This window comes from Branchiostoma floridae, chromosome 14 (assembly GCF_000003815.2).
Source record: "Branchiostoma floridae strain S238N-H82 chromosome 14, Bfl_VNyyK, whole genome shotgun sequence".
In the NCBI taxonomy this organism is placed as follows: domain Eukaryota; kingdom Metazoa; phylum Chordata; class Leptocardii; order Amphioxiformes; family Branchiostomatidae; genus Branchiostoma; species Branchiostoma floridae.
Genome location: NC_049992.1, coordinates 21,519,001 through 21,534,601, shown reverse-complemented (window position 1 = coordinate 21,534,601; position 15,601 = coordinate 21,519,001). Strand labels below are relative to the sequence as shown.

At 44.2% G+C, this 15,601-nt stretch overlaps 1 protein-coding gene across 1 annotated transcript in view; it reads right to left on the bottom strand.

Moving 5' to 3' along the window:
- Positions 1 to 3,967: 3,967 nt before the first annotated feature.
- LOC118430404 (FK506-binding protein 2-like) overlaps positions 3,968 to 15,601 on the bottom strand; it is a 26,402-nt gene continuing 14,768 nt past the window's right edge. Inside the window, exons 2-3 of the mRNA XM_035841260.1 lie at positions 5,872 to 6,243; positions 3,968 to 5,090 (exon numbers count right to left, since the gene is read on the bottom strand). Of these exons, the coding sequence (XP_035697153.1) occupies positions 5,039 to 5,090; positions 5,872 to 6,243 (424 nt within the window). The 3' untranslated portion in view covers positions 3,968 to 5,038. The remainder of the gene's footprint in view (positions 5,091 to 5,871; positions 6,244 to 15,601) is intronic.

The following is a 15,601-nucleotide window of genomic DNA, read 5'->3' as shown; positions in this document are numbered from 1 at the left end:
TGCTGTCCGACATAGCCCACGTGGAGAGTCGTCAATAGTGTCAATGAAGAGCGAAAAATGAAGAACCTGCCGTTCGGTATACCTTGTTCTGTGTGCTATGTCATTTGTTCAACCTTCTGACCACTCAGATCTCATATAACGAAGGCAACTTTTTTGCCAAACTTTTCTTTCTTCGCACACTCGTGTCGGTTTGGGCATTCCTAGAAGTACCTAAGGCCCTGGAAAGAAATGTTGTGTTTCCTGTTTCCCTACCTAACCTAACTGCCGGCCTTAGACTTTTTGGTGGGTTTGGGCAGTGGAGTTCACATAGCTTCCAGTTAGAAGATTTTTTCAGCCTGCTTCCTATTGAAGTAAAAACACTGCTTATCCTTTCTAATGAAAGTTGAATGTTTCTATTATGCACAAAATTGACATTGACATTGAAAGGGACGTGCATTTCAGATTACTTTGTTCAACTGTATTGTCAATATGTATCACTAGAGTTTTGACTGGCCTAAAGAATTACAAGAAAAATCTCTACCTACAGACCCTATTTTTTTCATGCCATAATCACGATTTTTACTAGATAGCCTTTGTGCTTGGAAACAAGTGACATGAGTTTGGACCCCCCCCCCCCCCCACCTAGCGATTAGCTCTGAAATTGTAAGGGCGTTTTTGTCAAACATTACCAAAAGGATATAACATCCATTGGCATAATACCGGTCGGTTTACTGCAATTTCTCAAGCAATGCTAATTTGGCAAATGATCAACGCATCATTTTCTCCAGTTACATGTTGCTGTTACAGCTTACCTTTGCCACTTCTTCTGTGTAAATTATTTTGTCTCTCTGGTCCTGCTAAAAACATAATATCGTAATTGGAACACACCGCGGAATTGCACGGAGAACGGGCGCGTGGTTGGAAGGGGGTGCACTATACCGGCCGAACGAAACACGGCACAATTAACTGCCGCTATGTACCTTTATACATCCTCTGTTGTTCCTTTCTTTCCTGTTAGTAGTTGCACAAAACAAAAATCTGCATGAGCATACAAAAAGTCATGAGAAAATGGGCGTATACTGACAAGAATTTTCATTTAATTTTGGTCCGTCACAACCGCTGTGACGTAAAACTTTACTGCTGGCCGTAGCATTAAAAATGGCGGGAAAATGGCGGCGTACGTTCAATTTGACCCATTCAGCCGTAGATCCGGGCGATAATGCAACGGTTCCTCACACTTTTACACGAGTTGTAGGTCACCAAAAGAAATTCAAGATTGCTGTTGAATCATGCTCGTCTTGTGCCGTGAGCACATGTGATTATTATCTACAAATCTGGCGATGAACGTGACAGTGTGTTTGTCCCACGACGAGCTCACCTGCCCCGAAAATGACCTGAAAACTTTTGGCCTTATTGTCTTCGAATGCATTGTTATCGATGCTTTGTAAATGATGTATTGGACACCTAGATGTCTGAAGTGTGCATACCTCAGAAATAACTATTGTTGCATGTGTAGATCTCTTTAAGTACCACTATTTTTAATCGACCGGTATAAGGCTTATGACCGGTATTATGCCAATGCATGTTACTAGTAGCTCAAGAGGGTGTGTGACACCACGGCAGGGTGTCACACACGACATAAACTTTTGTGCACAACACATAAGCTTGGCACTAAAATTTCAGAAACATCTCCGTAAATACTGCATTAGTTTGTTCACGTTTTCGGTAGCGTTTGTGAGTGTGTTTGTAGCTTTCTTGTTAACCAGTTTACGCTGACGACATGTGTTTGATATGTCCTAGCCTTAAGTCTCTGCAAAAACTTGAAAGTACTTGTGAGGACTTTGGTTTAGAAAATGATTTGTTATTCAATGTAAACAAGACATGCTGCATGTACTTTCCGAGTACTAGACTGCCACTTCTACATCCTCTCCCGTCGATCAAACTGTAGCTAGGGAGAGTGTTTGAGATTTGTGACATCATTTGTATATCTTGGAATTGTTGTAATGACAGACTGAGTGATGATGACTGTATTCTCTCCCAGCTAAGGGGTCTGTTTTGTCGTGCAAATACTATAATTCGTAAATTTCGTTTTTGTTCACCTATTAGGTGAATTCGTAAATTTCGTTTTTGTTCACCTATTAGGTGAACAAAAACGTTTTTTAAGAAAACACTGTTCACATCTCATTGCTCCCAACTATTTGGTGCGCAGTTATGGAATTCTTTTCGTTCGAGTGTTGTGTCGAACTGTCGCATTGCTTACAAAAATTGTTTCTGTATGATAATGAGTTTACCTAGATCCTGCAGCGCTAGTGTCGAGTAGTGAAATGTTTGTGTTCCGTTACTCAAAAACATAGTTGACATGCAGCAGCGCCTACTCATCTTCGGACGGTCACTTACTCAGTATTTTAAATCAATTTTGCCCTAGTCTTGTCTCTGTCGGAACTCAAACAGCATGTGTGTATCATACGCTACATCCTACATGTATAACGTTATAGTGTTATGTATATGATGACCTCATGTCAACAATGTGTCAGCTTCGTTCCCTTTTTCTAAATTTCACGAAGATAAAATGCCAATAAATGAATAAATTACAGCTCCCTTTGTCGTGTTTGAGTTGCAGACTACTTTCAATCAATCGTTCGGATGCATCATTTGTTGATGCGTGGCGGCTACAAACAGTTTAGACAGTTCTACTTTGGTCACTGGCGAAAAAAAAAAATGTCTAAATAAGAAAGATAATTTATATGTACTGTTCTTTGAAAACCCGACACGGATATTTCCTCCCATACGCAGCTTTCTCAGGCTCAAGGTGAACGTTTTGCTACACTTCTTTTATGTATTACATTTGTATATGTGTACCACCTTTAACTGCCCGGAACTGTAAATAACGTAACGGAGGCTGGCTGTCAGCACTCAGTTTCAAGTGCGGAATATTTGTCGTCACTGGTTTTCCTGTTCGGAATATTTGTCGTCACTCGTTTTCTAGTGCGGAATATTTGTCGTCACTCGTTTTCTAGTGCGGAAGGTAGTCTCAGCACTCGGTTTCTAGTGGTGAATCGGGGGTTTTCAGTGCTGAAGTCGACTCACCACTGGACACCTAGTGCGGACGTAACTTCGGCACTAGACTTCTAGTGCGGAAGGCCCCTTCCGCACTGGACACCGAGTGCTGAGAGAGGAACCCGTGACTTCGGTAGTTTTGCCTCAAGCAATACCATTATACGGTCTGTGCTTAGGTCCGACTCATTTTGCCACAATTCATTTTTCACCAATCTCTGGCGGCGCCTCTGTACATAACCATAATATCGTCAGTTTGTTTTAAAATATTGTACATATTCTATGTTTTTCATGTTTGTCCCTGTATAATATGGGCCAGTGAGAGCCTGAAATAAAGAAATAATATAAATTCTGAACATGCTATGGTCATGATTTTAGTGGTATATAGCTCTTGCCGCCGGGAGTAAGTGGTGTAGCTTTGGGCCCCCTAGCGGCTTATTTTGGAACTGAAGGGCCTGTTTGCTGCTTCATAATTGTTGAGTATCAATTATGCAAGTTGGAATTTAATTTGCATAATTAATGAGGAAATTGTCTAAACCCGCTCTGTTCCATTATTGGACTATTGCAACATATGATATATGTAACTGAGAAAGAAAAGAATGTTAATAGATAAAAAATTTTTCAAATAATGACCTAATTTGCATAATTGCATGTAATTAGAAAATGCTATAAAATCCCACTGTGGTAAATGACTAGAATTTCTTACTTTTGATATGAACATCTTTGAACATTGATTATGGAAATGAGGATGTTATTTACATTAATCATTAGAAAATGCGATTAAAGCCTTCTTTCCGTACATAGATTGTGTACGTCTCTTATTTGGTTGGAGGAGATGCTCAACTTATATAATTCATGAAAATGAGGACCTTATGACAAACACAATTGATACACCAGTTGTAAAGGTAAGATTTTGCGAAGGTATGGGGTCGTAGAACTCTATTTTTTTAATGCGCCATGCACATACACATAGTCTCAGTCACAGAGGTTTAAAACAAATTATATGGGCAACCGCCTCATTGCATATTTTACGAAACATGATTCTGGAAACGTCATCTTCTTACTGTTTACTGTCAATTCCCTCCACCACAACTTCAGCATGACATAATAAAAATACCAGTAATCTCAATTCATTTTGTCACTGATTAGAATATGGATGTCATACCAAAATACTACTGTAAATGCAGAAATGTTCGCGAATATTTTTCCAGAACAGTAAGAGACTACAGTGCATGGTGCTACCGCGAAATTAAAACCACCGCAAAAAGTCCATTTCCCCGCTACCGCGAAATTAAATCCCCGCAAACTTAAATGCATTTACAGTAATAACAATAGACCACATACAATTGTATCATTCTAGCTGCAATATATTTCAGATGAGAAGGCAACACGGTTCATACATACATGTGTTCCATCATCATAGCTGCCAATGGTTTTAAAGTCAAAGATGTCTTAGGATCAGGCACATAGCTCTATCAATGGTATTAAATAGTACTATTATCAATGACAATGATCTGCTAGTCCTAAATGCCTAATGCAGCATAATGCTTCAACATTACTTGATGTTTGAAAATATAACAAGGCCACCCCAATCACCTGTCTCTGAGGAACATTATACCACTGCCTTCAAACAAGAAGTCAACCCCGACGATAGTATAATATTGTATAATATAGTGTTATGTGTCACACTATTTTCTACTCTTTAGTCTTGGAGAATGTACATGCAATAAGCCTTCAGGCATGATTTTGCAAATAAAAAATTATTATCATATTCCCGATCACCTGTATTAAAAGATATAAAACTGATGTAAGGCACTGATGCTTAAGGTTAAAACTCTATTTTATTTTCTCTTTTTGTTCTTCCTTTCTTCTTTAAGGTCTTTCTTGGTGGGAGCAGTTGATGCCTTGTTGTACAAGTAGTAGACAAATCCTAATACAGCCAGAGGAACCGCAGCAAAACTCAGAAAGGAGAGGACTGTGTCTGCAGAGGACACCGTGTCAATGGTCACCAGCTCCGTTCAAAGGTCAGAGTGGCCTGGGGAGGGATGACCGGTGATCTGGAACAGAAATGGACAGAGTTCGCTTTCATTTTAACTTTAACATAAAAGGGTGGAGGAGATGATAAACTATTATATAAATCATGCAAAGTTGGACCTTATTTGAATTTTTAAAAATAATTCATTAGAAGCACACATAATACATTGGTCATAAAGTTTTTGCAATGGGCAATGGTACAAGGTCGTGGAAATATAGTTTCTTGGGCAGAGCCAAGAGTGAAAAATTACAGTGGAGAGAAGACAGCAGTTCAATTGTTCATGGGTCATGTACTTAAGAACAACCAAGAAACAGTGAGTGAGTGAATGAGTGAGTTCAAGTGAGTGAGTGAGTGAGTAAGTGAGTGAGTGAGTGAGTTAGTGAGTGAGTGAGTGAGTGAATGATTGTTGAAGTGAGTTTACCTGAGTGCATGAGTGAGAGGGTGTCAGTCAGTGCAAGTGAGTGCATAAGTGAGAGTGAGTGAGTGAGTGAGTGAATGAGATCAAGACAGTGAGTGATTGAGTGAGTGTCTGTGAGTGAGTGTGAGTCTGTGAGTGAGTGAGTGTGAGTGTCTGTGAGTGTGTGTGTGTGAGTGAGTGTCTGTGAGTGAGTGTGTATGAGTGTGAGTCTGTGAGTGAGTGTCTGTGAGTGTGTGTGTGAGTGAGTGAGTGATTGAGTAGTGAGTGAGTGATTCATTGATTGATTAGTGATGTTTGTAGAATAATCGATAACGTTAAGCTAAGATCATTTAGCAAAGGTATGAGTTAAGATAATATTTAACGTTAACGGTTTGATCGTACACACCTGCCCTCCTTCCCATACGCCAGATGCGGAGGGATGACCAGTCTCCGCTTCTCTCCCACACACATGCCGACGATGCCCTGTTCCCAGCCCGGGATCACCTTCCTGGCCCCCAGCTGGAAGGCGATGGGCTCGCGGCCTTCCTGGCGGGAGGAGTCGAAGATGGCCCCGGAGTCCAGGTAACCTGTGTAGTGTACAGACACGGTGTCTCCCAGTGCCGCACGCACGGAGCAGTCTTCGGGCTTATAATCCACCTGGATCTCAAGGTCCTTCTTCTTCTTAGCGCCTTCCAATACGGGGAATCCACAGAAAAACACCAAGACCACCTGTAGCTTCATATTGCCGGTGAAAAGGGGTGGACGTTTGGAGGAAAAGTTTACCAAGCTGAAGTTGGCCGCCTATTCATCCGCCCTTTCGTAGCCGCCGATTCAGCCGCCGATTCGTGATAAGACCGAACATAGCTACTTATTCAGATACCGATTCGAAGGAACTGAAATTTCCTAAATTAGCCCCAAAGTGTCCATGGCACTCCATGAATATCAGATATTGTTTCAAATGGTCTGTAACAACTCATCAAATGTGAATTCAAGTATAGATGATATTAGAAAGTAACATTTCATCTATAAAGTGCAAATTAGACATTAGAAAACAAAACCTAGCGACAATCTCATGAACTACGGCCAAATCACTAGCAGTAAAGCATGTCAGGTCTTGCAAAATCCTACGTTTTCACAAAACCAATCAAATATTACATGATTTAATGAACGAGCCACAGCGGGCCTAACTGATGATTAGTAATAGGAAATGGGCAACTAAATCGGCGGCTAAACAGGACAATAGTGCAAAAGTAGCTTACCAGATCCCCGCGTTAGGGGTTCGTCTATTACATTTAATGCCTTGTAGAAACGTGAACAATAATTTTCAGCGGCCAAATGGCTTTCCGTCAATGAATTCTACGATGAAATGCAAGTGATTTAAGTGACGCACAGATTTAACAGTCATCACATCGCAATGACCTCCGTTGCCCTAAAGTTGACATATGCGATCGGGAGAAAGACGTCATGGCGGGTTTTCCATTCTATTGACCCAATTAAACAATAAACAAAACATACAACTTTGACCAAACTCTTTCCAATGATACAAGAGTGTGAACGCTTGCTACCCGAATTGACAAATTTAACAGACATCATAGCGTTACAACGTCAGGGTGTCATCAAGTTATCATATGCGGTCAGAAGGAAGTCATGACGGGTTTTCCACTCTATTGTCTATGAATGAAAGATTCATAGACAATAAACTAAACATACAACTTGAACCAAACTCCTTATATTTACACCGAAGTGCCTATGCTACATATTACTAGTCTCAAATTTAACAAATATCAAGACGTGATGACGTCAGATACCATAAAGTTGACATACGCGGTCAGAAGGAAGTCGGGTGGGTTTTCCACTCTATGGACCTAATTAAAAAAATCACAGACAATAAACTAAACATACGACTTCAACCAAACTCCTTCTGTTTACACCAGAGGGCCTCCGCTACATATTTCCAGTCTCAAATTTAACAGACACTAAGGCGTAATGACGGCAGAGTACCATAAAGTTGACATATGCGGTCAGAAAGGAGTCGGGTGGGTTTTCCACACTATTGACCTAATTAAAAAAATCACAGACAATAAACTAAACATACGACTTCAACCAAACTCCTTCTGTTTACACCAGAAGGCCTCCGCTACATATTTCCAGTCTCAAATTTAACAGACATTAAGGCGCGATGACGACAGAGTACCATAAAGTTGACATATGCGGTCAGAAAGGAGTCGGGTGGGTTTTTCACACTATTGACCTAATTAAAAAAATCACAGACAATATAATAAACATACAACTTCAACCAAACTCCTTCAGTTTACACCAAAGGGTCTCCGCTACATATTACTAGTCTCAAATTTAACAGACATCATGGCGTGTTGACGTCAGAGTGCAATAAAGTTGACATTTTCGGTCAGAAGGAAGTCAGGGCGGGTTTCCACTATTTTTTCCGAATTAAAGAATCCATAGACAATTAGCTTAACATGCAACTTCAATCAAAATCTTTCTGTTAACATTGGACTGTCTCCGCTATGTAAAACTGGTCTCAAATTTAACAGACATCATGGCGTGATGACGTCAGAGTGCCATAAAGTTGACATAAGCGGTCAGAAGGAAGTCAGGTGGGTTTTCCACTCTATCGACCTAATTAAAAAATTCACAGACTAAACAAACAACTTTAACCAAACTCTTTCTATTTATTATGCATGAGCATTGGTCGGACGAACATGAGTCACATGACCTAACCTTATAAGTACAGCGGATGTGTCTGATACCTGGCAGTGCGTCGCCGTTTCTCCGAGCACCTCGGAGCACGCTCTGAGCTTACCCCCCTCCCCACCAAAAGGAAATGTCCAGAGGCAGGTTTTAGAAGCCGGATTTGCTTTGTAAGGTTGGTGTAAACGGGTATACTGGAAATTTTATCGTTGTGGTCATATTGGAGGAGTGTCATTACTGTGCTACTGTTGGTGCATTTGCGGGCGGAATTGACGTTCTTTCTCTCGGTTAACAGTTTGGATTTTTCCTCCACGTGTTTCAGTCTTGCAGCCTTGTATGTATTTAGCAGACGTGACAGAGCCAGTTTCCTTTCGTCCGTCCTGTAGAAGAAAGCCCTGCGTTTTAGACAAGTTGTGTCTATTTTTCCTTCCTTGTATGTCTCCACTTCGTCCCATTGTTCGCAGGTAGGTACCACCGACAGCTTTGCTGAACACGTGTACATTCCTTCAGGTGTGCTCCAGTGAAGCGCTTATTTGTCACGTGGGTCTCCTGGTGCTTTGTGCTATGTTGCTACTTCTCTTGTTCTGAATTAGCCGCCGTTGACGTGTAACGAGGGGCGACTTCCAGGTATGATGGAACATTGTGTACGAGAACCTGACGAGAATCTTTTTACATTCCGCAGCCAGGTCAATGTAATTAGCAGCGGACGACGTGGAATTGATCAGGTTCAGCTGTGTCGCACGTGGCTCAGTCTAGACACGCCAAAGCCTCCCTTTATTAGTACTTTGGTGTTCTTTGATTCTTTTTGCGTACATGCCGGGGAGAAATGTTTGTGCCATGTCTGTGTTCGTAACTCTTTTGCGTGGGGAACTGACAGTTCGTTCTCCCTATACAGCGGCTGGTTTTACACAGCTATTTTTTTTTTCTGTTGTTTTTCTTCATTGCAGAGGAAGAATTACCACCCGTTCGAGACGAGGTAAATCTGTTTTCCCATTCCCTTTCTGTCCCTGTGATTCTAGTTGTTTTGCAGGTATGTGGCACCTGGTCGCTGCAGGATTTGGCGGCAACATTCCTCGTGGTGGGCTCCAAAAGGGGTTGATGAAAGTTCCTTGATTCCTAGGATTCTTTTTGTGTGTGACTACACAGGTTTCTTCTGTGTTTGGTTGCCATCTCATTTAAAGTCATGTATTTTAGTCTTAGCTGTGCCACAGGTCAGGAGATGCCGACCAGGATTCACCGTGCTTCACGTGATGTGTCGAGGCACTCGGCTACTCCTGTTGTTGCTGTTCAGTTGAGGTGTTCTCGACAATCAAGGACGGTCTCCGAGCAGCTACAAGAGGCATTCTCCGCACGTGGGTTACAGTTGACGTGATCATGGTGGCATGATTGGCCAGACATGGGGGCGGTTTGTAGTGGTATCTCTTATTTCCTAGGCGTGTACCTTGTCTTTCGTTTTCAGTAATTCTCGTTTTGTGAGTAGTTGGAAGTGAAAGGTGAATGGAGTTTGTGTGGCTGGCGCCTGTTTCTCTCATGTTATCGTGGAATTCGCCCACCTTTGAGGTTCAGGCTGTGTGGTCGAGCGTGGTTTGTGAATAACACTCCAGGTCCTGTCTACCTTAACCGTGTGGTGGATGGTTGATGATCGGTCAGTTTTTTTTTTACTGATTTGTATTTTAATCTTGCAGACTGGAGTGGATTACACGCTGACATCGACGGTACAACAGACGAGCCATCAGGCGCAGCCAGGCCCGGGCTTCAGTACCCCCGCCACGTCAGGATCCAGACGCAGATCACCTCCGGCCTCGGCGGACGTCCTGGCCCCTTTGTCAACGGTAGTGGTAGTAGCGGTCCTCGGTACGTCGAGAGCAGCCCGCCCCCAGCGAGTCCGAGTGGCAGGGGAAGTCCAACCTTCAGGCGCTACCACACCCTAGTTGACGGCCCCTCCCTGGCAGAGATTCCGGCGCTCGCGCGGCGTCGGTCCTGGCGGTTCCAGCTACACTTGAACTGTATGTGAGTGCGCACCTTGCATCAGGACCAGGCCTAGTTTTTCAGGCTAGGGCCTGGGTGTTGGGTATGTATCTCGAGTAAGATTGTAAATGTTGTTGTTTTTTGTTTTTAACATGTTTGGTATCTTGTTCATTGTCTCCAGGTTGACGGAGCGGAGGTATCCCGTTGGTGTGCACTGTGGTTTAACACCAGGTTCCATTCCCGGTCCGACCTCGGGTCGCAGGGTGAAGCTGCCTTCCCGTACGAGACCTAGTAAGATTCCCGGTTCGACCTTGGGTCGCGGGGTGAAGCTGCATTCCAGTGCGAGATCAAGTAAGATTCCCGGTCCGACCTCGGGTCGCGGGGTGAAGCTGCATTCCCGTGCGAGACCAAGTAAGATTCCCGGTTCGACCTCGGGTCGCGGGGTGAAGCTGCATTCCAGTGCGAGACCAAGTAAGATTCCCGGTCCGACCTCGGGTCGCGGGGTGAAGCTGCATTCCTACGCGAGACCAAGTAAGATTCCCGGTCCGACCTCGGGTCGCGGGGTGAAGCTGCATTCCAGTGCGAGATCAAGTAAGATTCCCGGTCCGACCTCGGGTCGCGGGGTGAAGCTGCATTCCAGTGCGAGACCAAGTAAGATTCCCGGTCCGACCTCGGGTCGCGGGGTGAAGCTGCATTCCAGTGCGAGACCAAGTAAGATTCCCGGTTCGACCTCGGGTCGCGGGGTGAAGCTGCATTCCAGTGCGAGACTAAGTAAGATTCCCGGTTCGACCTCGGGTCGCGGGGTGAAGCTGCATCCCTGTGTGAGACCAAGCAAGATTCCCGGTCCGACTTCGGGTCGCGGGGTGAAGCTGCATTCCTACGCGAGACCAAGTAAGATTCCCGGTTCGACCTCGGGTCGCGGGCTGAAGCTGCATTCCTGTGCGAGACCAAGTAAGATTCCCGGTCCGACCTCGGGTCGCGGGGCGGAGCTGCATTCCCGTGCGAGACCAAGGAAGACTCCGGGCCGCCCCCGGGTCGCGGGGTGAAGTTACGTTCGGGTGCCACACCGGTAAGATTCCCGGTTCGACCTCGGGTCGCAGGGTGGAGTTACATTTTGGAGTTAGTCTAGCTTCAGTTCCCGGTTCGGCCTCGGGGTTTAGTCACTTACTGGTGCGAAGCCAGATACGGTTCCGATTCAACCCCGGGTCGCGGGGTGGAGATACATTCTGAACTTAGTCTAGCTACAGTTCCCGGTACGGCCTCGGGATTCAGTCACTTACTGGTGCGAAGCCAGGTACGGTTCCGATTCAACCCGAGTCGCGGGGCCGTGGAGTTACATTCTGGACTTAGTCTAGCTACAGTTCCCGGTACGGCCTCGGGGTTTAGTCACTTACTGGTGCGAAGCCAGATACGGTTCCGATTCAACCCCGGGTCGCGGGGTGGAGATACATTCTGAACTTAGTCTAGCTACAGTTCCCGGTACGGCCTCGGGATTCAGTCACTTACTGGTGCGAAGCCAGGTACGGTTCCGATTCAACCCGAGTCGCGGGGCCGTGGAGTTACATTCTGGACTTAGTCTAGCTACAGTTCCCGGTACGGCCTCGGGGTTCAGTCACTTACTGGTGCGAAGCCAGATACGGTTCCGATTCAACCCGAGTCGCGGGGCCGTGGAGTTACATTTTGGACTTAGTCTAGCTACAGTTCCCGGTACGGCCTCGGGATTCAGTCACTTACTGGTGCGAAGCCAGGTACGGTTCCGATTCAACCCGAGTCGCGGGGCCGTGGAGTTACATTCTGGACTTAGTCTAGCTACAGTTCCCGGTACGGCCTCGGGGTTCAGTCACTTACTGGTGCGAAGCCAGATACGGTTCCGATTCAACCCGAGTCGCGGGGTGGAGTTACATTTTGGACTTAGTCTAGCTACAGTTCCCGGTACGGTCTCGGGGCTCGGTCACTTATTGGTGCGAAGCCAGGTATAGTTCCGGCTCAACCTCGGGTCGCGGGGTGGAGTTTCATTCTAGGTACAGTTCCCGGTACGGCCACGGGGTTCAGTCACTTACGGGTGCGAAGCCAGGTACAGTCAGGTACACACCGGTTCGTTTCTAGTTCTAAGTGATGCTTTTGTACATGGTATGGAATATGGCATTAGAAATTGGAGAAGTTTGGAAGTGGACCCTACTCACAGCCAGTGACATCTGCCTGTTGACACCCGTTCCGTAGATTTGGAGGGGAGGTGCGTCAACACCAAAGGAATCACTCCATATAGCCAGGCAGAGTTTACGGCAAGGCAAGGGTTTAGTGGCGACGTCAAAATGTACAAGGGGAATGGCTTGGGGGCATATCTCAGTTTTATTAGGGCCAAGGGCCTGTGGTATTTTGTTTTGGCAAGGGAGAGAATTTTGTTTGGGGAGAGAAGGAGCTGGTATAAATGAGAGTGGGCTGGTAGTAATAGTAAGGCGAGGGTTGACTAGAGTTTAGAGAAGGATAGGGCATAACAGCCAATGGTAGCGAAGGCGGAAGACGGCGATTTCCGCATCACTCATTAGGAGGACCTATGCTTACGCATGATAAATAGGAAACTATTTATTATGCATGAGCATTGGTCGGACGAACATGAGTCACATGACCTAACCTTATAAGTACAGCGGATGTGTCTGATACCTGGCAGTGCGTCGTAGGTTCTCCGTGCGCCTCTGGAGCCTAAGCGAACCCACCCGCCCACCCCAGGACATTTCTTTTGGTGGGGTGCATGCGCCCGTTCAGGGCGGGCACCATAGCCGCCTAACACTTTAGGCTTCAGACGGCGATTTCCGCATCACTCATTAGGAGGACCTATGCTTACGCATGATAAATAGGAAACTGTTCACATTGGATTGTCTCCGCTATGTAAAACTAGTCTCAAATTTAACAGACATCATGGCGTGTTGACGTCAGAGTGCCATAAAGTAGACATGTCATATGCGGTGAGAAAGAAGTCAGGGCGGGTTTTCCACTATATTGACCGAATTTAAAAAAAAACACAATAAACAAAACATACAACTTCATCCAAACTCCTTCTGTTTACACCGGAGTGCCTCCGCTACATACTACTAGTCTCAAATTTTACAGACATCATGGCGTGATGACGTCAGAGTGCCAAAAGTTGACATACGCGGTCAGAAGGAAGTCGGTGGGTTTTCCACTCTATCGACCTAATTAGAAAATTCAAAGACAATAAACTAAACATACAACTTCAACCAAACTCCTTATGTTTACACCAGAGGGCCTCCGCTACATACTACTAGTCTCAAATTTAACAGACATTAAGGCGTGATGACGGCAGAGTACCATAAAGTTGACATATGCGGTCAGAAAGAAGTCGTGGCGGGTTTTCCACACTATTGACCTAATTAAAAAAATCACAGACAATAAAATAAACATACAACTTCAACCAAACTCCTTCTGTTTACACCAAAGGGTCTCCGCTACATATTACTAGTCTCAAATTTAACGGATATCATGGCGTGTTGACGTCAGAGTGCAATAAAGTTGACATTTTCGGTCAGAAGGAAGTGAGGGCGGGTTTCCACTATATTGTCCGAATTAAAGAATCCATAGACAATAAGCTTAACATGCAACTTCAATCAAAATCTTTCTGTTAACATTGGACTGTCTCCGCTATGTAAAACTGGTCTCAAATTTAACAGACATCATGGCGTGATGACGTCAGAGTGCCATAAAGTTGACATAAGCGGTCAGAAGGAAGTCAGGTGGGTTTTCCACTCTATCGACCTAATTAAAAAATTCACAGACTAAACAAACAACTTTAACCAAACTCTTTCTGTTCACATTGGATTGTCTCCGCTATGTAAAACTAGTCTCAAATTTAACAGACATCATGGCGTGTTGACGTCAGAGTGCCATAAAGTTGACATGTCATATGCGGTGAGAAAGAAGTCAGGGCGGGTTTCCACTATATTGACCTAATTAAAAAAATCATACACAATAAACAAAACATACAACTTCATCCAAACTCCTTCTGTTTACACCGGAGTGCCTCCGCTACATACTACTAGTCTCAAATTTAACAGACATCATGGCGTGATGACGTCAGAGTGCCATAAAGGTGACATACGCGGTCAGAAGGAAGTCGGTGGGTTTTCCACTCTATCGACCTAATTAAAAAATTTACAGACAATAAACTAAACATACAACTTCAACCAAAATCCTTCTGTTTACAGCAGAGGGCCTCTGCTACATATTTCCAGTCTCAAATTTAACAGACATTAAATTAAGGCGTAATGACGGCAGAGTACCATAAAGTTGACATATGCGGTCAAAAGGAGTCGGGTGGGTTTTCCACACTATTGACCTAATTAAAAAAATCACAGACAATAAAATAAACATACAACTTCAACCAAACTCCTTCTGTTTACACCAAAGGGTCTCCGCTACATATTACTAGTCTCAAATTTAACAGACATCACGGCGGGATGACGTCAGAGTGCCATAAACTTGACATTTTTGGTCAGAAGGAAGTCAGGGCGGGTTTTCCACTATATCGACCTAATTAAAAAATTCACAGACAATAAACTAAACATACAACTTCAACCAAACTCCTTCTGTTTACACCAGAGGGCCTCCGCTACATATTTCCAGTCTCAAATTTAACAGACATTAAGGCGTGCTGACGTCACAGTGCCATAAACTTGACATACGCGGTCAGAAGGAAGTCAGGTGGGTTTTCCACTCTATCGACCTAATTAAAAAATTCACAGACAATAAACTAAACATACAACTTCAACCAAACTCCTTCTGTTTACACCAGAGGGCCTCCGCTACATATTTCCAGTCTCAAATTTAACAGACATTAAGGCGTGATGACGTCAGAGTGCCATAAAGTTGACATTTTCGGTCAGAAGGAAGTCAGGGCGGGTTTTCCACTATATTGTCCGAATTAAAGAATCCATAGACAATTAGCTTAACATGCAACTTCAATCAAAATCTTTCTGTTAACATTGGACTGTCTCCGCTATGTAAAACTGGTCTCAAATTTAACAGACATCATGGCGTGTTGACGTCAGAGTGCCATAAAGTTGACATGTCATATGCGGTGAGAAAGAAGTCAGGGCGGGTTTTCCACTATATTGACCTAATTAAAAAAATCATACACAATAAACAAAACATACAACTTCATCCAAACTCCTTCTGTTTACACCGGAGTGCCTCCGCTACATACTACTAGTCTCAAATTTAACAGACATCATGGCGTGATGACGTCAGAGTGCCATAAAGTTGACATACGCGGTCAGAAGGAAGTCGGGTTGGTTTTCCACTCTATCGACCAAATTAAAAAAATCACAGACAATAAACTAAACATACAACTTCATCCAAACTCCTTCTGTTTACACCAGAGTGCCTCCGCTACATACTACTAGTCTCAAATTTAACAGACATCATGGCGTGATGACGTCAGAGTG